The sequence below is a fragment of the Bos taurus genome, chromosome 1, assembly GCF_002263795.3.
Source record: "Bos taurus isolate L1 Dominette 01449 registration number 42190680 breed Hereford chromosome 1, ARS-UCD2.0, whole genome shotgun sequence".
NCBI lineage: Eukaryota > Metazoa > Chordata > Mammalia > Artiodactyla > Bovidae > Bos > Bos taurus.
The window spans coordinates 775,439-800,268 of record NC_037328.1 but is presented as its reverse complement, the minus strand read 5'-3'; the positions used below and the strand labels follow the sequence as shown (position 1 = coordinate 800,268).

Sequence of the window (24,830 nt, the reverse complement as noted above, 5' to 3'; positions counted from 1 at the left end):
TCATGTCCATTGAATCGGTGATGCATCCAACCATCTCATCCTCTGTTGTCTCCTCCTCCTGCCCTCAATCTTTCCCAGCATCAGGCTCTTTTCCAGTGAGTCAGTTCTGCGCATCAGGTGGTTACAGTATTGGAGTTTCAGCTTCAGCATCAGTCCTTCCAATGAACACTCAGGACTGATCTCCTTTAGGATGGACTGGTGGGTTTACAGAAAGCTATTTATGGCCAAGAATAGACATTTGGTTTTACTTGCCTTAAAAATCCCAGACCCAAACTCTTTTGGCCACCTGACATGAAACGTGCTGCAGGGACTGTGATAAGCTGGGTTAGAGTCGATTCAACAAGGGTTTTTCAAGGAACACCTTGGCTCTGCCTGCCCTGCTGGAAGAAGGGCTTTGCAGCACAGCTTTGCAGGACTTGACTCCTCAGTTTTCGCAGGTCGATGCCAGCCCTGCATGGCTGTGCATGTCCAAGGAGGGAGACCTGTCGTTCATCGGGCAGAAAGACGGTTTGCGCTCCACGTGTGGGCTGGAGCACGCAGTGTGAACCCACTGTCACGGTGACTTCTTGCAGAAGTTTCCTGGAGAGGGTTGTTGCACACAGCCAGAGGTTTCTCCAGCACCCAGCCCACTTGGCCACCAAAGTTGTCCCCCCAGGACTGTCCAGTGTCCCAACACTATTTGCCCTCTGCACTTTCCACTAGCTTTTGCTGTGTGTTTTTAAGACTTTATGTATTTATTTAATCTTTGGCTGTGCTGGGTCTTTGTTACGCAGGCTTTTTCTCTGGTTGTGGTCCCTGGGTTTCTCATTGCGGTGACTTCTCTTGTGGAGCACGGGCTCTAGGGCGTGAGGGCTTCAGTACTTGTGGCCCCTGAGCTCAATTGTTGGGGTCCCCTCCTGGGTTCTAGAGCTCAGGCTCAGCTGTTGTGCATGGGCTTAGTTGCCCTGAGGCATGTGGGATCTTCCCGGACCAGGGATCGAATTCCTGCACCGGCAGGCAGGTACCAGGAGCCACCAGGGAAGCCCTCTGCTGTGTGTTTTATAATGGGTTCATGGGGTCGCAGAGTCGGACACGACTGAGCAACTGATCTGATCTGATCTGATCCTGCAAATTACCTTACTGAAAGGAAGTGGGTTAAGATAAACAAGCAGATAACCCAGCCAGAGCCCTAGAGGCATTAATCCTGAGGAGGGATCTTGCTGGAGCTGGAAAGAAAAAAAGCTGGAAAGAAAGTGAAAGTGTTAGTTGCTCAGTTGTGTCTCTTTATGACCCCATGGACTGTAGCCCACCAGTCTCCTCTGTCCATGGGATTCTCCAGGCAGGAATACTGGAGTCGGTTGTCATTTCCTTCTCCAGGGGGATCTTGCCCACCCAGGGAGCTAGAGCCTCTCCATTTGGACATGAGCCAGTGTCTAGAATGGGATGAAAAGGATGGACTCTAGATGACTCTTGGGTTCAAGGCCTGCAATGTGACCTTAGACAGGTTACGCTAACCTTTCTGTATCTCAATTTTCACACCAGCAAATGGAGATAGTAATAGTGTATGCATCTAATAGAGTTGCTGTCAGGATGTATTGAGTTAATATCAGTAGAGTGTTTAGAACTAGGACTTGCAAAGAGTAAAGGCTCTGTGTTAGTTGCTATCATCATCACCATTACCATCAACATCATCATTTCATAACACAGCTATTTTGTTTGTAATGACATTGTCAAAAGACAGATTGGGAATCTGCGAATCTCTTAGGGCCTTGGATGAACTATTTTGAGAAGATGCCTCTACTTATATGTCTTCTTTTTTACAATGAAAGATGGGAGCTGAGTTCCAAGCTGCCACTTACTAATTATACTGATCTTTTCAGCCCTAGAGGCTTCCCTGGTAACTCAGATGGTAAAGAATCTGCCTGCAATGCAGGAGACCCGGGTTTGATCCCTAGGTCGGAAAGATTCCCTGGAGAAGGGAATGCCAACCCACTCCAGTATCTTGCCTGGAGAATTCCCCAGACCAGGGGGTTACAAAGAGTTGGACATGACAGAGTGATGAACACTTCAGCCCCAAGTTCCCTAGGGGAGGTGGACATTCAGGTTTGCCAGGGTTTCTTCCAGCTGCTGACCTGAGGCGGGTGGGGTACCTAGATTTTCCTGTTAGGGACAGAAGTTTTGGCTGTTCTTTTTGACCCAAAGGGTCATATGGAGGGTCAAAGAGAAATCATGGCCTTTGCTGAGCTTAATTTAAGGATTTAAGAATGAGCAGGTGATGGTTTCTGGCTCCTCTGTGTGGTACCCTTTAGTCTGGAGTGTCTGTCACACCCAGAGATGGGCTATTCTGGGGTAGGTTTGTCACATGAATTGCACTACCTGTTTAAAGTGGTTTTCATTATTATATTTCTCAGATCTCAGTGATACTCCACCCACTTCCCTCTCTTTGTGCACCTGGTGGTTATGATTGTTAATCTTAAGAAACCACTATGCCAATATAAATATATCTGCTCTACAGTTTTTTGTTTTTTAAATCTCAACTCTTTACTGATGATTCTCAAATAAGGTAGGTCATCTTATAAGAAAAAAAAAGAAAAGAAATAAGCCCTCAATTAAGCAAGAATATTGAAAATAATTCAAGGTTTTCATCCTCTAATTTAAGAGGAAGGAACAGCACCTTTTGCTAGTGTCCAGTCTCTCAGAGGCCCCTCAGTTTTCTTCTTCTTCTTCTTTTTTTTAAGTACTTCACTAGGCCCAAGACCTGCTGGCACATTTTTTTTTTAATAATTTTTTATGATTTTTTGGCTCCATCGAGTGGCATGCACGGTCTTCCTCTCTCAACCAGGGGTCAAACCTGTGCCCCCTGAAGCTGAAGCACTGAGTCTTAACCAATGGACTGCCAGGGAAGTTCCCCTTGGTTCAGTCTACTGAACCAAGCGCCGTTAGAAGGAAATAGGAGATTGATGCATAGTAATATGTCATGCTGTGGAAAGGTGAGTCTTAGCATCCCCATGTTGGGAGTGTTCTGATTTCATTTCAATTTGCTATTTCCTCAATTACCTGGAACTTCAGAGGCTAAACCTGAGAGTCTGGAAGATCTTGACTGAAATGCTGAATGAACGACTCTTCCAGGGGCTGTGGTTTAATGCAGGCTTAACTCAGTATCCAGGGTGTCCATGATGGAGGGCAGTTTTTTCAATTATCCATTGATTTAATAACTTTTCAGTTTAATTTCTTAAATTTTAAAAAATTGAGATATAATTGACATACATGATATAGCTTCAGGTGTACAACATCATGATATGATATTTGTGTATGTTTTAAAGTGATCACCCCAATAAGTGTAGTTAACATAAATCACACAGAGTTACAACATTTTTTTTCTTTCTTGTGGTGAGAACTTTTAAGATCTACTCTCTTAACAACTTTCAAATATTCAATACAGTATCATTAACCATAATTGCCATGCTGCTCATTACATTCCCATGACTTATTTAATACATGAAGTTTGTACCGTTCGACCTCATTCACCCATTTCACCTCCCTCCCTCCTCATCTCTGGCAGCCACCAATCTATGAAGTTTTTCTTTTTTAGATCCCATGTAGAAATGAGATCTTATGGTGTTTGTCTTCTTGTGTCCTCAAAAACCCTCAAGGTCTCTCCTTTGTCTGTAATGGCAAGTATCTCCATTGTCACTAATGGCAAGATTTCAAACTTTTTTATAGATTAATAATATTCAATTTTGTGTGTGTATATATATATATATATATATAGAGAGAGAGAGAGAGAGAGAGAGAGAGGGTAGTGGTGGTATAGTCGTTCAATTGTGTCCGACTCTTGTGACCCCATGGATTGTATGTAGCTGTCCAGGCTCCTTTGTCCATGGGATTTTCCAGGCAAGAATACTGGAGTGGGCTGCTATTTCCTTCTCTAGATATACATACCTAAAGATATATACACACATACCTGATGATATATGTAGCTGGAGAAGGGAATGTATCTGGAGTCCATGGGGTTGCAAAGAGTTGGACACAACTGAGCACGATATATACATATCATATTACTTTATCCATTCATCCGCCAATGGACACTTGGTTGTCTCCATATCTTGGTTAACATGGGGGTGCATATATCTTTTTCTAGTTAGTGTTTCTGCACTGATCACATTCAGAGATGGGCAGTTCTGGGGAACATTTGTTAACTGCACTGCACTACTGATTTTTAACTGCTTCTCTTTCCCAAAGGTGGTCTGACAGTCGGGAGGAAGAAGGCCCTTTCTTTAATAGCTGACCCTGAGCTACTGAGGAGTTTGCCAAGATTGTCTTAAATTCCCACTTCTTTCCCCACCCCTCATGGACTTCAACCTCTGTTCATCTGTTCTCTCTTCCAGGGACCTATAGTCCTGGATCCTCAGCTTTCAAGGATCAGCTACCTAATCTGATCAATGGGTTACGTTCATCTGTGCTGAAGTTTTTCTGGTTCGGGAGGAGCAAAGCCCCACTTCTAGGTTACTCAGTTCAGTTGTGTCCAGCTCTTTGTGATACCATGGACTGCAGCACACTAGGCTTCCCTGTCCATCACCAACTCCCAGAACTTGCTCAAACTCATGTCCACCAAGTCAGTGATACCACCCAACTATCTCATCCTCTGTCATCCCCTTCTCCTCCTTTCCTCCTTCTAGGTTACTCGGAAGTTGTTACTAATGCTTTTTTATGACCCTCTCAAAAAACAAAGCTGTCATCTGAGTGGACAGTGGGGTGACCAGCCATCCTAGCACGCCTGAGACTTAGTGAGGGGGCTGATGAGGGATTTCCAACTTTAAATCATCACAGTCCCAAACAAACCAGATCACCCAGGCCTTGTCCTTTTGGGTGGGAGGAGAAAGGAGCCCCAGGACAGACGGCCTGGGGAGAGAACTGGGGGCGATGAGGCTGGGCTTGCTGATAACCCTTTCCGGGGGTGAGACTGGTTCCCCTGTATTTCAATGAACTCCTCGTGATAAGGAGCTTCCTAGAACTTCTGAGTACAGTGATCACTGGCTCCTCAACGTGAGTTTTCCTGGAATGGTTCCATAGCCTGGCTGTGTGCAGTGGATGCTGTCAGTGGTGGGTGGGAAGAACCTGTCCCAGGCACTGCCGTTAATCATTGGTTCCATGGAGTCTGGCATGGTTTTCCCTGAAAGGAATGGAACCAATAGGAAATAATCAAGGAACAGTTTGGTGCAACACCGGGCAGAGCCGAGGATAGTATGGTCAGCGGACTTCAGAAAAGGCAAAAAGAAATACTGACCAGAGAGTCACAGAAAAGGGTCCAGAGCTTGGGAGAACTTACTGACCTGACTTGAGTGGGAGTGAGGTGGTGGCGGGGTGGACAGGAAGGTGACATGGGATATTGAAGGACAGCATTTAAGGGGAGTGATTGGCTCCACTGGCCGGCATCTATTAGACCATGGAGAGGAGGAGGGAGAAGGGGAGGAAGGCGAAGGAGGAAAGGAGGGGAGGCATAACAGATTATTGAGTGTTTCCTCATGTCTGGCACCGTCCTGTGTATTCTGTATAACATCTGTTTCATTCTCACCCTACATGGAGGGGCAGGCACAATTAACCTTCTGTTGTAAATGAGCAAAGAGCTGCCCTGGGAGGTCAGGTACCTTGCCCATGTCACACACAACTGAGAGCAACATAACTGGAATCTGCACTTGGGGAACATTCCGGCAGAATGAGCTCAGACAGTGGCATTTTATCTGGGTTCGTCTTGTCCAGGATACAGGAAAGATCAGAGGGGCTAGAAATCCCAGGAAGGAGAGACCCATCTGGAGACTGCTGCAGGAATCTGGGTGGGAAGCTAGGAGACCTGGGCAAAAAGAATTTTGAAGGAGAAAGCTGTGTTGGGGTCTGAGTGATGTTTAGGAAAAGGGTGGTGGTGAGGAGTCTGGTTTCCATCTTGAAGGCTTGGAGAGGAGTTGCGATCATTAACTGGATCCAGTTTACAAGAACATGAGTGATCTTTATTCACCTAATCATGTTTGGGTCTTTGGGCAGGTTGTTTATTAGTCCCCCTGAGCCTTGGTTTCTTCATCTGTGAAATGGGAGTAGAAATAGGACATCTTACAAGAGTTTGAGAGGATCTGTTGTTGTTCAGTTGCTAATTTGTGTCCAACTCTTTGTGACCCCATGGACTGCAGCACGCCAGGCTTCCCTGTCCTTCACCATCTCTTGGAGTTTGCTCAAACTCATGTCCATTGAGTTGGTGATGCCATCCAAGCATCTCATCTTCTGTCATTCTTTTCTCTTGCCCTCAATCTTTCCCAGCATCAAGGTCTTTTCTAATGAGTTGGCCCTTAGTATCAGGTGGCCAAAGTATTGAAGCTTCAGCTTCACCATCAGTCCTTCCAATGAATAGATTTCCTTTAGCATTGACTGATTTGATCTTACAGTCCAAGGGACTCTCAGGAGTCTTCTCCAGCACCACAGTTTGGAAGCATCAGTTTTTTGGTGCTCAGCCTTCTTTATGTTCTAACACGTACATCTGTACATGACTTCTGGAAAAACCATAGCTTTGACTAGACGTACCTTTGTCTGCAGAGTGACATCTCTGCTTTTTAATACGCTTATCTAGGTTTGTCATAGCTTTTCTTCCAAGGAGCAAGCATCTTCTAATTTCATGGCTGTAGTCACTATCCACAGTGATTTTAGAGCCCAAGAAAATAATATTTGTCACTGTTTCCATTGAGAGGAGAGGCCCATGTCTATAAATAGTTTGGAAAGACTTGAAGACAGAACAGGGCTTTAAGAAGTGTTACTTTTTAGAGATTACCTTCAAAATTGCTGATTTGGGGGGGCATTTGCTTCCGAAGGGCTTCCCTGGTGGCTCAGATGGTAGAGTGTCTGCCTGCAATGCTGGAGACCTGGGTTCGATCCCTGGGTTGTGAAGATCCCCTGGAGAAGAAAATGGCAACCCACTCTAGTATTCTTGCCTGGAAAATCCCATGGACAGAGGAACCTGGTGGGCTACAGTCCCTGGGGTTGCAAAGAGTCGGACACGTTTGAGTGACTTTACTTACTTACCTACTTACTTTTTGCTTCCAAAACATTCTAGTTTGACAAGGAAGAGATGGGCTTCCTTGTTTATCCTCTGCTTGGTTAAAATAGCCTTTCTCCACGTGGATCTGCAGTTCCAGCATGTTGAACACCAAGTCCTGATGGGGAAGGGATTGCCTTCTTCCCTCATTATATGAAACTCACCCTCCCTCAGATGAAAGTGTTAGTTGCTCAGTGGTGTCTCACTCTTTGCGACCCCATGGGCTGTAGCCCGCCAGGCTCCTCTGTCCATGAGATTCTCCAGGCAAGAATACTGGAGTGGGTTGCCATTTCCTTTTCCAGGGGATCTTCTGGACCCAGGGATCGAACCCAGGTCTTGTGCATGGCAGGCAGATTCCTTACCCTCTGAGCCACCAGGGAAGCCCAGATGATGGTGGACAAATGACGGAGGCCTGCGGCATCATTTCTTGAAAAGAAAGCAGTTTCCCTGGGCTCCTCAGCCCTGCTGTCGGTCAGGTGCCCCCAGCTTTCCAGATGCCCTTTCCTCTGGACTTTTCCCCAAGAGGCTGGGGTAACTCCCAGATACAAATGCCAGGCTGGGGCTCTGCCGTTTTGCCTCCTGGCTGAGGATCTGTTTGCTTTTGCAATTAAGAAAGCTACTTACGTTGTTAATTTTCACTTGGAATAGATACAGGAGGCGTTAGGTTTTGGGGCGCAAAAAAAAAATCAGTATTTCTTTAAGGCCTATACAATTTGGCATGAAAATCACACTAATTGAGCCTTGTTAAAAAGTATCCTAAATTCCCTAATTGTTCTGGGCCCTGCAGATTTAGAAGAGGAATGATGATGCTAATGACAATTTTAATAGCCGCCTTTATTGGGTGCCCAGGAGACTCCGGTGTGTATTACCTAGAGATCCTCCGAGGTGTAGGGATTCTCATCCCTGGCTTTTAAATGGAGAAAATGAGGCTTGGGGAGAACAAATGGTTTGCCCGAGGCCACTCGATTAGTAAGGAGTGGGACCCAAGTTCACACTGGCCCTCCCTGGCCCCCCACCCATCCTCCTGGACTGCGTTGCCTCCGAGAGATCTCATGTTGCTCAAAACAGAAACTTCAAGGTGTCTGGCAAACAGGAAGAATTGTATAGATGTTTTGTCAAACGTACAGATTATTCAAAACCAGGAAGTTTCAGATTGATTTAAATTTTGCATTTTAAGTCAAACCTCAAATCCAAGAGGCTTTGGGAAGACTTTGCTGCCCATGACCTGAGTGCCTCGTGTTCTGATCCCCTCCCACTTCCCTCCCCTGTCCTTTTCCTTCTTTCTCCCCCACCCCTCCCTCCCCTCCGTCTCCCCTCCCCCTCCCGCCTCGCTGCCATTTCTTCTGTTCCACTCCCATTGAATGCTGCTCTCCTTGGGTGATCTCTTAGTTGTGAGACACTGTGAGCTTTTTTTCTTTTTTAAATTTTTATTTCCAGTACATTAAATTTACTCATACAAACATTCTAAAAATGTACAACTTTTCCTTTTTTAACAAAGTATAATAAAACATAACCCCCCCAAAACAGAATATTTGACATCTGTAATTCAAAATCAAACAAGTGGAATATTTGTAATATATGTACATACAAATATTTACAAAACTGTATCTTTTTAAAATATAAAGTTACATGCAATTTTGTAGAATTGTCATAAAAGTATGGCTCAAAAATGGGAGAGATTTCCTCCATTCTTAAGAAGAAAATATGTCCCTTAGGAAGCTCTGAAGATTCGTGAGTACACGAGGTCTTCCATTTCAGCACCTTATCTTTGTGAGCTTTTAAAAAAATCAAGAGTTCATGGACATTGGCCTTGAGAAGAGAGAGGAAGGCGGGCCTGGGAGGCACTTTGTGAAGTGGACCAGGCTTCAGGTGCCTGGAGCCATGGGATTCAGGCCCTTAGTGTTTCACACATGGAGTGCTTACCGTGGGCCTGGAACTCCACCATGTCCTGTGGGACCCTTGGCTGAAGGAAGACGGGTCCCTGGCTCTAGACACTGGCTGTGTGGATGGTTAGGGAGATCCTGGAGCTCCCACCTGCTTCCCTGGGAGCAGGGAAAGACCTAGGAGGAGCATCTCCCACCTGTCGCTCCTAGGGGCAGGTGGACATGGTGGGTTCAGGCTGTGCTCTAGGGGTGCACATGCAGAACTGCACCCACATTTCTCTTTACCAGCACCCCGAGCTCACCCTCCCACCCTCCTGGGGTTGAGTTTATAGCTCCCACCTTCCAGGACGGGTGCTCAGCCACCCCTGGAGTCAGTCATAAGATGGTGTGTGTGCAGGAACCGTGGACACGGGAGGGCTGCCTGTCTAGCTCTGAGGCAGGATCTCTGCCATTGGCCTTGCAAGGTGGGTTTGATCGCCAGGCCCCAAAGTACATGAGGGCATCAGGCTTCCTGCAGAGGACCTTGGAGGAGTTCATGGGAGTGTGCAGGCAGGTCTTGGAGTGGAGAGTCGGCTCCCATCCGGCTGGCTGCAGCTGTTCCTCTCTGGCTGTGCTGTCTCCAGCCTTCCACGGGGGCAGCTGCCAACAGAGGAGAGTCCTGACCAGCCCTTTGACCACATCATTCTTCTTGGGGGAGTGCTGTTCTTCGTGGCTGCCTGTGGCCTCCCACATCAAACTGTCTTCTGACCTTCACCTCCTCAGATCAGCAACTCTTTTATTCAGCCTGGTGGGTTATAGTCCATGGGGTCGCAAAGAGTTGAACATGACTGAGCAACTAAACAGCAGCAAGTCCTCCCCAGAATGTTGGGAACACCGTCCATCATTACTCACTGATTTTCTCTGGATCCCTGGGATGGAGTTGACTACATTAGCTGTTTGACCCCCGGATTCCTCCTGTGTTTCTACAGGACACTTTCCTGCACACGAGATGAAAATTCTATTCTTGCCTGGAGAACTCCATGGACAGAGGAACCAGGTGGGCTAACTCTCTCCACAGAGAGTTAGACATGATGAAGCAACTAACACTTTTCACTCTCATCTTCTTGGTTGAAAACCAGTTGTCAGAAAAGGGACAGAGTACTTCCAGTTTATTGCCTCTTCCTTTATCTTCCCTCCACCCTTGAACTATTTTTTTTTTAACAGTTAATTTATTTTGGCTGCACTCTTTGTTGTAGAACACAGTGCTAGGTGCACAGGCTTCAGTAGTTGCTGCACACGAGCTGAGTTGCTCTGAAGCAGGTGGGATCTTCCCGAACCAGGGGTCAAACCCATGTCCCCCTTCATTGGCAGGTGGATTCTCATCCATTGTCCCACCAGGGAAGTCCCCTCCAATTGTTTTTTCATGACCTTTACGTGGAGTAAGGAAAAATGCTTCCTTTGCAGAATGTGTTTACCTTTTAGGCCCTCATGGAATTTTCTAGAAAGAGACCCTGAAGGTGGGATTCAGCTGGAGGGTCAGGTAGTGTGATCTGGAGCCACCAGAGGGTCATCATCCATTTGTCAGGTGGGGTGGGGGACAGTCCCTCACAGGCCGTGGGGAGTAGGAGTGACTTTAGTGGCAGGTGGGGGTGACTGGTGCTCCTTATGTGTCCCTCCAGCCCAGCCTTGGAAAGGTCGTTGGCTGGAAGCAAAAAGCACTGAAAGGAAATTTACCAAAATGCTCCTCCGCAAACTCTAAATGGAGTTAAGTGTGTAAAGAGGAGGTGAGAGTAGGTTCCGGTCTGAAGACCTGCTGACCTTTGTAGCGACATTTGAACCTTTACAGCTCAGGCTGGGAGGTGGGAGGTGGGCCCAGGCCAGGACTCAGTAGAATTACCAACATCCTCCAATGCTGCAAACGGGCTCTGGGGTAGACGAGATTTCTCAGAACATGTCAGAGGCACCAGTGCTTTTCTTTTGAGAGTGACCATCGTCGTAGGCACTCAGAAATGTTCCATTTCGAAAGGCGGGCCTACGAATCTGGGTTATCCAAGTGCTTGGGTCTTAACTGGAAACAAAAAGACACTCTGATCTCTCAAACTGCCTAATTTGATTTTATCAGAAATTTATACATACAAAAATTTCCCTGTAGACTGAGAACTCTGCTGAGAAACCTTAGCCCAGAGTGTAAAAATACCAGCATCGGAAAATAAAACTGCATATGATGTCTTAATTATGGCAGCCGTGTCAGTTATTCACCCCTAATGCCTGTGTGTTTATCCCATCATCTCGTCTGATAATGACCATGACCAGGGCGATACTCCCTTGGTGTTGCCCAATAATGGGCAGTGGAGATGGTGTATCTTTGCCTTTATTTTTGCTGGCACATCCTGGCATTGAAGCACATTAAAGTAATAAAATCAGGCAGCAAGGCATCCTAATCACTCCCGCCATGTTCCCATAACCCCCTCATTTACAACAGACTGAGACAGAAAACTTTTTTGTTGTTTTTTAGAACAATTTAAGGTGAGGCAACACTGGATATGCAAAAATCTTTTATGGGCAGTCGTGGCAGCTGGCTGATTCTTCTAAAATGCCTGACAGCCTTCAGACCAGCGCCCGAGCTGGGTCGGAACAATTCTGTTTGATGATCACATGGGTGGGCAATGTACAAAGGCAGCTTTCATCACCACCTTCTGGGCTGTGGGCATTGTGCCTTGCAGACCATCATTCCACCTTCCAGGTCCTGTGTTAATTCCCAGTTCCAGTTCTGGGAAGGAACCTGTTAAGAAGGTGAAGTGTTTACCTGGCTGGATGACACAGGCCATTTTTAGGTTTTAAAAGACGAGTTGCTCCTCCCTCCCTTTTTGTTTCTCCTTAAGAAGGAGCTTCCAGGGTTCAGGAAAAGCTGAGAACAATTTCAAGGGAAAACACTGGCTTGAGTTTGAGACCATGAAAGAGACAGAGCAGCCAGGCAGAGAGACCCATTCAGGGTAGCTGTTCGCCAGATGCCGTAGAAAGCGGCTGGTCCCAGGCACAGAGCTCCTGGTCAAAGTGCATTTCCTCGGGGATCTTGCCCCGTTCAGCATAGAGTTATAAGAGGATTCCAGAGGGTAGAGACACAAGAGAGAAGGAGAAACAAAATGGCCTGACTATGCAGAACTTACCTTAGGCTTGACTGAGCTTAGTGTAACCACCATAAAAATAAGAGGTTTAGAAGCTGTGGAACAAGTCAGCACTGGCCCAAATACGTGCCTTTGTGTCCCTGAACTTTCATCTCCTCCTTCGCCCCCTTTTCTGGTGTGACTCTGCCCAAACCTGCAGTGGTTAAGAAAGCACCATGATTCAGGAGGGATCTCCAGCAACAAGCTGCTCAGAGTTTTATGTAGCTGAGCTCTGTGCTGATGCCTGCTCCAGGACACAGCCTATAGGAGACTGGGCAGCCTTCAAAATGGCCATGAGGCTATGGGGCCCCCCGGCGGGGTATGGCCTCAGGCAGCCACAGGGCCATCTGCAGGGGTCCTAACTGTCACACCCCTAATCTGTCACAGACACCAGGCTGTTCAGTCGTTCAGTCATGTCCGACTCTTTGCTATTCCAAGGATTGCAGCACACCAGGCTTCCCTGTCCTTCACTATCTCCCAGAGTTTGCTCAAACTCATGTCCAGTGAGTTGGTGATGCCATCCAACCATCTCATCCTCGGTCACCTCCTTTTCCTCCTGCCTTCAATCTTTCCCAGCATCAGGGTCTTTTCCAGTGAGTTGGCTCTTTGCATCGGGTGGCCAAAATATTGGAGCTTCAGCTTCAGCATCAGTCCTTCCAGTGACTATTCAGGGTTGATTTCCTTTAGGATGGACTGGCGTGATCTTGCGGTCCAAGGGACTCTCAAGCATCTTCTCTAGCACTACAGCTCGAAAGCATCAATTCTTCGGTGCTCAGCCTTCTTTATGGTCCAACTTCCATACATGACTACTGGAAACACCAGGTGGACCTGCCCATAAATGCTAGAAGCGGGAAGGGAGAGCTGGAGGAGTTGGAGCCTGTGAATCCAGTGCTTCACAGCTTAGGGAACTCTGAGGCCACTTACCTGAGTCTATTGGTGCCTCTTCATGTATATTAAGTTCACCCATTATCTTTACACTTACGCAGCTGGATTTATCAGCTAGAAGTTCTTGTAAGAACCTTCTCATCAACAGATCATCCACTGGGGTGTCGTTCAAACCATTCTGTCTTATGCCTTAACCGTAGCACTGGACCAGCCTTATCTCTTGTCCAAGGTGGGGTTGAGGCCCTGGACTGCCAGCATTATGTTACCTTGGCAAACTTTGTTAAAAATTCAGATCTCTGGACCCCATACAATACCTATTGAATCAGACTCTCTATTTTTAAAATTAATACTTTTGCTTCTTCTTTTTTTTTTATTGGAGTAAAACCTGCAGTAAAGGAAACAAACCTTAATTAAGACTTTGTCAAGGTGAGTATACCCACCATGTTGCCACCACCCCAATCAGGCTATAGAATATTTCCACCACCCTAAGGGCTCCTTCCACCCTTTCCAGACAATACCCAGCTTCCAAAGGCAGCTCTTCTTCTGACTCCTGTCACACAGTTTTCCTGTATTTGAACCTCACCTACATTGGACTCTCCTAAAGGACTCTTGAGTCTGGTTTCTTTGCCTCCACATTATGTGTGTGAGATTTATCCACATTGCAGTTTGTAGTAATAGCTGCTTTTCCCCACTGTGGTATGAGTGTATGGTGTGGTGTATGTGGTGTAGTGTGGGGTAGTATATGAGTTTGCATGCTAAGTTGCTTCGGTCGTGTCTGACCCTTTGTGACGCTATGGACTGTAGCCCGCAAGGCTCCTCTGTCCACGGGATTCTCCAGGCAAGAAGACTGGAGTGGGTTGCCATGCCCTCCTCCAGGGGGTCTTCCCAACCTAGGGATTGAAGCCACATCTCTTACATCTCCTGCATTGGCAGGCAGGTTCTTTACCACTAGTGCCATCTGGGAAGCCCGTATATGAGTATACTACTGAAAAGTTGTTGCTGAATCACGGAAAGCCGCCAGGATCCTTGGCCTCTGGAGGAGGATTCAATCCAGGGTCAGAGATGAGGCTTCATCACTCAGAGCTTTTGTGTCAGTCATTCGGTCACTCAGTCGTGTCCGACTCTTTGCGACCCCATGAATCGCAGCACACCAGGCCTCCCTGTCCATCACCAACTCCCGGAGTTCACCCAGACTCCTGTCCATTGAGTTGGTGATGCTAGCCAGCCATCTCATTCTCTGTTGTCCCCTTTTCCTCCTGCCCCCAATCCCTCCCAGCATCAGAATCTTTTCCAGTGATCAACTCTTCACATGAGGTGGCCAAAGTACTGGAGTTTCAGCTTTAGCATCATTCCTTCCAAAGAAATCCCAGGGCTGATCTCCTTTAGAATGGACTGGTTGGATCTCCTTGCAGTCCAAGGGACTCTCAACAGTCTTCTTCAACACCACAGTTCAAAAGCATCAATTCTTCAGCTCTAAGCTTTCTTCACAGCCCAACTCTCACATCCATACATGACCACTGGAAAAACCACAGCCTTGACTAGACGGATGTTTGTCAGCAAAGTAATGTCTCTGCTTTTGAATATGCTATCTAGGTTGGTCATAACTTTTCTTCCAAGGAGTAAGCGTCTTTCAATTTCATGACTGCAGTCACCATCTGCAGTGATTTTGGAGTCTCCCCCCAAAAAGTCTGACACTGTTTCCACTGTTTCCCCATCTATTTGCCATGAAGTGATGGGACCAGATGCCATGATCTTCATTTTCTGAATGTTGAGCTTTAAGCCAACTTTTTCACTGTCCTCTTTCACTTTCATCAAGAGGCTTTTTAGTTCCTCTTCACTTTCTGACTTCCCTTGTGGCTCAGCTGGTAAAGCGTCTGCCTACAATGAGGGAGACCCAGGTTCAATCCCTGGGTTGGGAAGATCCTCTGGAGAAGGAAATGGCAACCCACTCCAGTACTCTTGCCTGGAAAATCCTATGGACAAAGGAGCGTGGTAGGCTACAGTCCATGGGATCACAAAGAGTCAGACACGACTAAGTGACTTCACTTCACTTCACTTTCTGCCATAAGGGTGGTGTCATCTGCATATCTGAGGTTATTGCTATTTCTCCCGGCAATCTTGATTCCAGCCTGTGCTTCTTCCAGCCCAGGGTTTCTCATGATGTACTCTGCATATAAGTTAAACAAGCAGGGTGGCAATATACAACCTTGACGTACTCCTTTTCCTATTTGGAACCAGTCTGTTGTTCCATGTCCAGTTCTAACTGTTGCTTCCTGACCTGCATACAGGTTTCTCAAGAGGCAGGTCAGGTGGTCTGGTATTCCCATCTCTTTCAGAATTTTCCACAGTTTATTGTGATACACACAGTCAATATATCCATACATGACCACTGGCAAAACCAGTGATCATGTATGGATGACCATATGGATGAAAAAAACTAGAGACGGAAATGGCAACCCACTCCAGTGTTCTTTCCTGGAGAATCCCAGGGATGGGGAAGCCTGGTGGGCTGCCGTCTATGGGATCACACAGAGTCAGACACGACTGAAGCAACTTAGCACACAGTCTAAGGCTTTGGCATAGTCAATAAAGCAGAAATAGATGTTTTTCTGGCACTTTCTTGCTTTCTCGATAATCCAGCGGACCTTGGCAACTTGATCTCTGGTTCCTCTGCCTTTTCTAAAACCAGCTTGAACATCTGGAAGTTCACGGTTCACATATTGCTGAAGCCTGGCTTGGAGAATTTTGAGCATTACTTTACTAGCGTGTGAGATGAGTGCAATTGTGTGGTAGTTTGAGCATTCTTTGGCATTGCCTATCTTTGGGATTGGAATGAAAACTGCCCTTTTCCAGTCCTGTGGCCACTGCTGAGTTTCCCAAATTTGCTGGCATATTGAGTGCAGCACTTTCACAGCATCATCTTTCAGGATTTGAAATAGCTCAACTGGAATTCCATCACCTCCACTAGCTTTGTTCGTAGTGATGCTTTCAAAGGCCCACTTGACTTCACGTTCCAGGATGTCTGGCTCTAGGTCAGTGATCACACCATCATGATTATCTGGGTCGTGAAGATCTTTTTTGTACAGTTCTTCTGTGTATTCTTGCCACCTCTTCTAAATATCTACTGCTTCTGTTAGGTCCCTACCATTTCTGTCCTTTATCGAGCCCATCTTTGCATGAAATGTTCCCTTGGTATCTCTAATTTTCTTGAAGAGATCCCTAGTCTTTCCCATTCTGTTGTTTTCCTCTATTTCTTTGCATTGATCGCTGAGGAAGGCTTTCTTATCTCTCCTTGCTATTCTTTGAAACTCTGCATTCAGATGCTTGTATCTTTCCTTTTCTCCTTTGCTTTTTGCTTCTCTTCTTTTCACAGCTATTTGTAAGGCTTCCCCAGACAGCCATTTTGCTTTTTTGCATTTCTTTTCCATGGGGATGGTCTTGATTCCTGTCTCCTGTACAGTGTCATGAACCTCCGTCCATAGTTCATCAGGCACTCTATCCATCAGATCTAGTCCCTTAAATCTATTTCTCACTTCCACTGTATAATCATAAGGGATTTGATTTAGGTCATACCTGAATGGTCTAGTGGTTTTCCCTACTTTCTTTAAGTCTGAATTTGGCAATAAGGAGTTCATGATCTGAGCCACAGTCAGCTCCTGGTCTTGTTTTTGCTGACTGTATAGAGCTTCTCCATCTTTGGCTGCAAAGAATATCATCAATCTGATTTCGGTGTTGACCATCTGGTGATGTCCATGTGTAGAGTCTTCTCTTGTGTTGTTGTAAGAGGGTGTTTGTTATGACCAGTGCATTCTCTTGGCAAAACTCTATTAGTCTTTGCCCTGCTTCATTCCATATTCCAAGGCCAAAGTTGCCTGTTACTCCAGGTGTTTCTTGACTTCCTACTTTTGCATTCCAGTCCCCTATAATGAAAAAGACATCTTTTTTGGGTGTTAGTTCTAAAAGGTCTTGTAGGTCTTCATAGAACCGTTTGACTTCAGCTTCTTCAGCGTTACTCGTTGGGGCATAAACGTGGATTACTGTGATACTGAATGGTTTGCCTTGGAAATGAACAGAGATCATTCTGTTGTTTTGAGATTGCATCCAAGTACTGCATTTCGGACTCTTTTGTTGACCATGATGGCTACTCCATTTCTTCTAAGGGATTCCTGCCCACAGTAGTAGATATAATGTTCATCTGAGTTAAATTCACCCATTCCAGTCCATTTTAGTTCGCTGATTCCTAGAATATCGACATTCACTCTTGCCATCTCCTGTTTGACCACTTCCAATTTGCCTTGATCCATGGACCTGACATTCCAGGTTCCTATGCAATATTGCTCTTTACAGCATCGGACCTTGCTTCTATCACCAATCACATCCACAACTGGGTATTGTTTTTGCTTTGGCTCCATCCCTTCATTCTTTCTGGAGTTATTTCTCCACTGATGTCCAGTAGCATATTGGGCACCTACTGACCTGGGGAGTTCCTCTTTCAGTATCCTATCATTTTGCCTTTTCATACTGCTCATGGGGTTCTCAAGGCAAGAATACTGAAGTGGTTTGCCATTCCCTTCTCCAGTGGACCACATTCTGTCAGACCTCTCCACCATGACCCGCCTGTCTTGGGTGGCCCCACAGGGCATGGCTTAGTTTCACTGAGTTAGACAAGGTTGTGGTCCTAGTGTGACTAGATTGACTAGTTTTCTGTGATTATGGTTTCAGTGTGTCTTCCCTCTGATGCCCTCTTGCAGCACCTACCGTCTTATTTGGGTTTCTCTTACCTTGGGCGTGGGGTATCTCTTCAAGGCTGCTGCAGCAAAGCGCAGCTGCTGCTCCTTACCTTGGATGAGCGGTATCTCCTCACCACCAGCCCACCTGCCCTTGAACGTGGAGTACCTCCTCTAGGCCCTCATGGCGCCCGCACAGCCACTGCTCCTTGGACGTGGGATTGCCCTTCTCAGCTGCTGCCCCTGACCTCTCGCGTGGGGTAGCTCCTCTCGGCCGTTCCTGCCGTTGCAGCTTGGCACTCTCGGCCACTGCCCCGACCTCGGACATGGGGTAGCTCCTCTTGGCTGCCGCCCCTGGGCTATGGGGTCCTTTTGTGTAATAAAATTTTATTAAAGTATAAAGTAGTTAGAGAAACCTTGTGACATAGACATCAGAAAAGGGTAGAAAGAGTACCCACTTGCTAATGTTAGCAATGGAGTTATATACTCTCCAGTGAATCCAAAGAATGTCTGGAGGTTGTAAAGATCTCACCAGACCTACTCCCATAATTTACATTTTAAGATAACAGAGTTAGCCAGAAGGTTTAATCCAGTGACTGCCTTCAGGCAGGATACATTATTGTTATATAATCCTTGTAAAGACCAGACCTACTCCCATAATTTACATTTTAAGATAACAGGATTAGCCAGAACGATTAATCCAGAGACTGTCCTCAGGCAGGATACATAATCGTAAGGAATGTGGAGGAAAAAAGAAAGTTTGTCCTTTCTTACTCCTTGAGAATTCCAGACCCTTGGGGACCCCTAGACTTCTTATCAACCTGCCTAGGAAATGACTCTCTCACTACCATTTATTTATTCATTCTACTCTTGGCGGTGTCTCAGTTGTTTCCAGGTTTTGGCTATGACGCTAAAGCTGTTAGGAATATTCATTTAAGTGCTTTTTGTGCCCCTAACACTCATTTCTGTTGGGAGTGTAATTACTATGTCATAGCATAAATGCATGTTTATTTTGGGTAAATAATTGCCATAGCATAAATGCATGTTTATTTTGGGTAAATAACTGCCAAACAGTTTTCCAGAGTGGTTGCACCAATTTGCACTCTCACCAACAGTGGATGGGGAGTCCGCTGCTCTACCTTCCTGTCCACACTTCATATTGTCTGAGCTTTTCATTTTAGCCATTCTGGTAGGTGTGTCGTCGAATCTATTTACGGTTATAACTTGCGTTGCCCTGTTAGCTAATGATGTTAAGAACCTTATCACGTGCTTGTTGGCCATCTGGGCTTTGTCTTTGTGAAGAGGTGGATCGACTGTTTTTTAATACTGAGTTTGGGGTCTCTTATCAACTCATCATTTGTAGGAACAGCTTGTTATGAACAGCCTCTCCAGGTGACTTAAGAACTTCATGCCAGAGAACCACCTCTGAAGAATTTCTTAAGATGCCCGATTTTCTTGAAGCATCTTTTTTCCTTTCTGCAATTCTCAAACCAGCAGTTGACTTTCTCCCTTTCTGTTATTCAGGTTATAGATTCAGTGCTTTCCTCTCAATTCCGTTTGGACTGCAGGTGGAATAAATGGACTTCCTGGCCTAAATATGGCCGTTTCTGTCATCAGAGCCTGGCTGAGTCTTCTGGTCTTTCCGGCAGCATTTTGTTAGTGCTATAACTTTGTTGGGAAGAGAAAGAAGAGATTGGGAACTGCCCCAGGAGGATGAAGTCTATGGCTCCCCTCTCTTCTCTAACATCTGCCTTTCTTTTCTCCCGTAAGCCCCAGAAGGGAGGATGTCTGCTCAGTGTTCTGTGCCTGCGTCCGGGTACCTGTGTGTGGATGTGACCCGCTCAGGTTATCAGGGAGACATTGTTTCTACCTACTTTCCTACCCTCCATATCAACTGTGAACAATCTGCCATCTAAGTACAAATGCTCCCCAGTGGAGGAGGGGACCTAAACATTTTAGTGTCCTGGGGTTCTAGAACTCATAGGAACTAGTCCTCATTCCAGAGATGGAAACAGTAGAGAATGCTGGGCATCGTGTCCTGGTGAGAGAGCCTGCTGGTCTTTTTCACAAATGATCATCCTGGCAAGAGAGGTGTGTCTCTAAAGAGGATCAAGAGATGGAGGGAGGGGAAGAGTATGTCTTTCTTTTTTGCCTTTAGTAATAAAGGGGGTTCCCTCTGGCTGCTCTTTTCCCTCTGAGAACTGCTATTCAGAGGCCCCGAATGGCAGGAAGTAAGTGGTGAGGAGATGGAAGGAAGGCAGAAGGCTCAGCGAGTGCGTGTGTCCTCCCCGCCCACATCTCCCACTTGTAGGCTGGGGGAAGGGACCTCAGAAGGCTACTTACAGTATCATCACTGTTAACAAACATTCACCATGATTTTGTGTGCGTGCAGAGTGGAGTCTGGCACTTGTAATTGTGAGACTAGTTCTGATGAAGATCTCCTCTTCCATTTGCAGGCTGGCTGTGATGGTGAGAGTATTGGAAATTGCCCATTTTCTCAGCGTCTCTTTATGATTCTCTGGCTAAAGGGTGTTATATTTAATGTGACAACAGTGGACTTGAAAAGGTAAGACCAGGTTTCTACAGTATTGAAATAACTATCCCCAATTCCCTATACACACAGGCACACAGAGAGACACCCAGGCAGACACATACAGACACACAGGCACAGGCACACACACAGAGATGGAGACACACATACACACAGACATACAGACACAGGCACATACACAGACCCAAATACAGACACAAACACACAGACACACACACACAAACACTGAGACAAAGACACGCACAGAGGCACACAGAAACACATACACACAGGCGTGCACACACACACACAGATGGAGACATACAGACATAGGCACATACACAGACACAACACACAGACACACATACACACACAGAGACAGACAGGCACAGAGGCACACAGACACACAGGTGCACATGCACAGATGGAGACATACAGACACAGGCGCATACACAGACACACACACACACATACACACACAGACGGAACACACAGAGACAGAAACACATGGGTACACGCATGCACACTCCTAGGACCCGTGGGCCCTGTCCCGGGCATATCCACCCTGGGTCAAGACCCTGGATTGGAGCGGGAGTACGTGGGCCACAGAGTTATTACAGGATGGGGTCAGATGTAACCTGAAAGGAGTAGGAGGAGGGGAACCGGGAGGAGCCTGCCCACCCCGTGACTGGTCAGCCGTGACTCTCTCTGGAGCCTGCCTGAGCCCCGCTCCTGGCTGATAACACTGGGGAGGGTTAACTTTTCAGCCTCGTCTCCAGATAAAGGGCCACACTTTCCTTGCCAGTGGGACAGTTTGTAAACTCCCAGTTGCCTTTGAAATTCTCAAGGGTGGTTTCTCTTCCACTGTTGTGTGTATGTGTGTGTGTCGGGGGGCCTGGTTAAGCCTTGGCAATGATCCCAACCCTGGCACTGCCCTTCCCCCCTGCCCAGGAAACCTGCGGACCTGCAGAACTTGGCTCCCGGCACCAATCCACCTTTCATGACTTTTGATGGCGAAGTCAAGACAGATGTGAATAAGATCGAGGAGTTCTTAGAGGAGAAATTGGCTCCCCCAAGGTGGGCCTCATCAAAACCTTCCCTGTCCACAGACACTTCTAAAGCTCTTGGTGCTGTGTGTTGGTTTTCTGTGGCCATGGCGCTTACCTCCTGAGCTGTACCTGCGATGTGCCACAGGAAACACAGCGAGATTAGAAGCCCTGAGTCTAGGTGGCTGGGAATTCTCTACTCTGCCATTTGGCAATTAGGGTTTGATGGCAGGAAGTGGGCTGATGTCACGTGGGTGGCCCGTTTTGATGGCCCGTTGGGAATGTGTGTTACATGCAACATCGCAGCAGGCTGGGCTTGCAAGGGAGCCTTCTAGTTCATCATCTTTATTTTAGGAGGGAGAGAACCGAGACCAGCAAGGCCAGGGGGCCCTCCATCCCAGGATGAGAACAGTCCATCCAGTGCTTTACTCCTGGCTGGTGTTGCTCCCAACTTTGAAGATGGATAGATTAGGAAAACACTTAAGGAGCAGTTTTCATTTTTATATCTGCTCAAAGAAAGGCATTTCTTCCCCTCCTGCTTTCTATTCTCCTAACTCAAACATTGCTGATCTGTGATACTCTCACTTTGAACTTTTCAAGGTACCCTAAGCTGGGAACCCAACACCCTGAATCTAACTCTGCTGGAAATGACGTGTTTGCCAAGTTCTCAGCATTTATAAAAAACACCAAGAAGGATGCAAATGAGAGTGAGTCCCTCCCATCTTCCTGTTTTCTGTTTTCTGCATGGACCTCTATTCCGCCTCTGGTGTGGCTTCTTATAAGATTCGGGGAATTCTGACTCACTGCACAGGGGGGAGGGACCTGTGTATAGAAATAAGGGAAAAGTACCTCCTACTCTGAGCCTGCACGTGGGTTTCAGGGACTGAGTGCTTTTCTAGAGATTGTCCAGAAAAGGACATTTTTAGGAGAAGATCATCACCACCAGTAATTTCTTGCTCTCCCATGGAATTCAGGGTGAATGAAACTTCTATTGATGCTTCCTTCATTATATGATTTCCATAAAGATTTTTTTTTAATTTTTAATTTTTAAAAAATGTTTTGGTCACATGGTGTGGTGTGTGGGATCTTAGTTCCTTGTCTCTGCATTGGAAATGCAGAGTCTTTTTTAGTTTATTTATTTTTAGTTGGAATATAATTCCTTTAGCATATTATGTTGGTTTTTGCCATACATCAACATGAATCAGCCATGGGTATACACCCATCTCCTCCCTCTTGAGCCTCCCTCCCACCTCCCATCCCACCTGGAAAGCAGAGTCTTAACCATTCAGTTCAGTTCAGTCACTCAGTCACGTCTGACTCTTTGCAATCCCATGGACCACAGCACGCCAGGCCTCCCTGTCCATCACCAACTCCCAGAGTTTACCCAAACTTATGTACATTGAGTCGGTGATGCCCACCATGAAAGTTTTTCCATATAGATTTTTGAATAAATGAATGAGTTCTAGAAGCAACAGTGTTGTTTAAAGAGCAGAATTATTTTCCGAGGAGAAGTGAGTCTTTTATTTAGATCTCATAAACCCACCTGTCTCCTTCCTGAGTCTCTAACATTCACTGGCTGTGTCTCAGGAGGGAAGGAACAGACTCCTTTTTTTTGATATCTGGAGAGAGGAGGGCAGGAGGAGAAGGGGATAACAGAGGATGAGATGATTGGATGGCATCATCAACCCAATGGACATGAGTTTGAGCAAGCTCTGGGAGTTGGCGAAGGACAGGGAAGCCTGGTGTGCTGCAGTCCACGGGGTCGCAAAGAGCTGGACATGACTGAGCAGCTGAACAATGACAAAGACAGAGGAGACATGGATTTCCATGGCTCATCAGTTGTTTTCTGCCTTCCTATTTCAGTTTATGAAAGGAACCTGTTAAAGGCCCTGAAGAAGCTAGATAGTTATCTGAACAGTCCCCTGCCTGATGAGATAGATGCCTACAGCACTGAGGAAGCTGCTATTTCTGGGCGGAAGTTCCTGGATGGCAATGAGCTCACGCTGGCTGACTGCAACCTCTTACCCAAGCTCCACATTATTAAGGTTTGTCCTTCCTCCTACGTCGGGTGCTGAATACATGAATGGGGCTTTGTTCCATTTTGTTTTGACTTGTGGGTTTTTTCCCAAGACAATCTAAAACACCAGCTCTTGAATTTAAAAGTCTAGCTCGTTTCTGTTTGCGGCAGCCAAGCCCCAAGTCTGAGATCTGTGGATGCTATTATCAGGTGTTCCTTGGCGGCTCTCATGAAGCATCTGAGAGCTTGGTTCTCATCCCTCCATCCTCACAGCTTCTTTTTTCCAGTCTTAACCCCCACAGCCTAAAGACAAGCTCTGTGAAAGCAATTTGAGGGAATACATTGATTATAGCTGGTATTTCACACTCCAGTCTTGGAGATGGTGTGTGGAATCTACAAGGATTAAAATGTGAACTCTAGAAATTCCCTGGTGGTGGTCCAGTGGTTGGGACTCAGCGCTTTCACCCGGGTGGCCTGGGTTCAATCCTTGGGTGGGGAACTAAGATCCTGCAAGCTGAGCAGTGCAGTCCAAAAGCAAAAACAACAACCAAAAAACTGAGCCAACCTTGAAAAAAAAAATGTGAACTCAGTCAATTGTTGGTGATGGGAAGAGTAAGCCTAACCCTGGGACAAAGGAGGAGGTTGGCTCTTAACACAGACCCCTTAACAGCTGGTGAGCAGCTGACAGCTCCTCGGCTGGACCACATGCAGCCTGTTTTCCCAGGTGACTGAACATGAAATAAGGGTCATTGGTCATGTATAATTAGGGTTTAAAGATTCCCTAGACCAGTGGTTCTCCAACATTTGTTGGCATAAGAATTATGCCTTCTAATTTAGAAATGTGCCTGCTCAGGCCTCCAGTTGTGTCTGACTCTTTCTGACCTCATGGACTGCAGCCCACCAGACTCTTCTGTCCATGGGATTTTCCCAGCAAGTTTACTGGAGTGGGTTACCATGCCCTCCTCCAGGGAGTCTTCTTGACCTGGGGATTGAACCCACATCTCCTGCAATGCAGGCAGATTTTTTACCACTGAGGCACCAGGGAAGCCCTTTTAGAAATGTAAACCCATCAGTTCAGCCCCTGACTTACTAAAAGCAGAACTTCTGGGGGTGACTCTGAAATTCAGAAGCAGATGACCCCACCCTTGGTCTCCGTATTTATGGCTGCTCTCCAAAGTGCCCGAGTCTGGCTGTTACTCACCGCTGTTAGCTGTTGTATCATTATCACTGTTGCTATGCCCTTGGTCCTCAGTAGCCCTAGATGCCCCAGGAAGAAGCCCAACCCTTGTTCTGGGGCATCCTTATTATTTAGATCATACCAGGTCCAGAACTAGGTCCTTGGTGTAAGGATAGGGAGATTGGAGAGAAGACATAGGGAAATACAAGTCAACGACCTTGTGTTCTAATAATGCGTTTATTTGACATTTTAGTTCAGTTTAGTCGCTCAGTGGTGTCCGACTCTTTGCGACCCCATGGACTGCAGGTTCATGGGGTCGCAAAGAGTTGGACATGACGGAGTGACTGAACTGAACTGAACTGGAC

General features: G+C 46.5%; 1 protein-coding gene across 1 annotated transcript in view; it reads left to right on the top strand.

The window, feature by feature from the left end:
* Positions 1-24,830, top strand: part of CLIC6 (chloride intracellular channel 6) — a 55,536-nt gene that overhangs the window by 21,024 nt on the left and 9,682 nt on the right. Inside the window, exons 2-5 of the mRNA XM_002684585.7 lie at positions 20,152-20,261; positions 21,177-21,302; positions 21,872-21,978; positions 23,135-23,316. Coding sequence (XP_002684631.1) covers positions 20,152-20,261; positions 21,177-21,302; positions 21,872-21,978; positions 23,135-23,316 — 525 coding nt within the window. The remainder of the gene's footprint in view (positions 1-20,151; positions 20,262-21,176; positions 21,303-21,871; positions 21,979-23,134; positions 23,317-24,830) is intronic.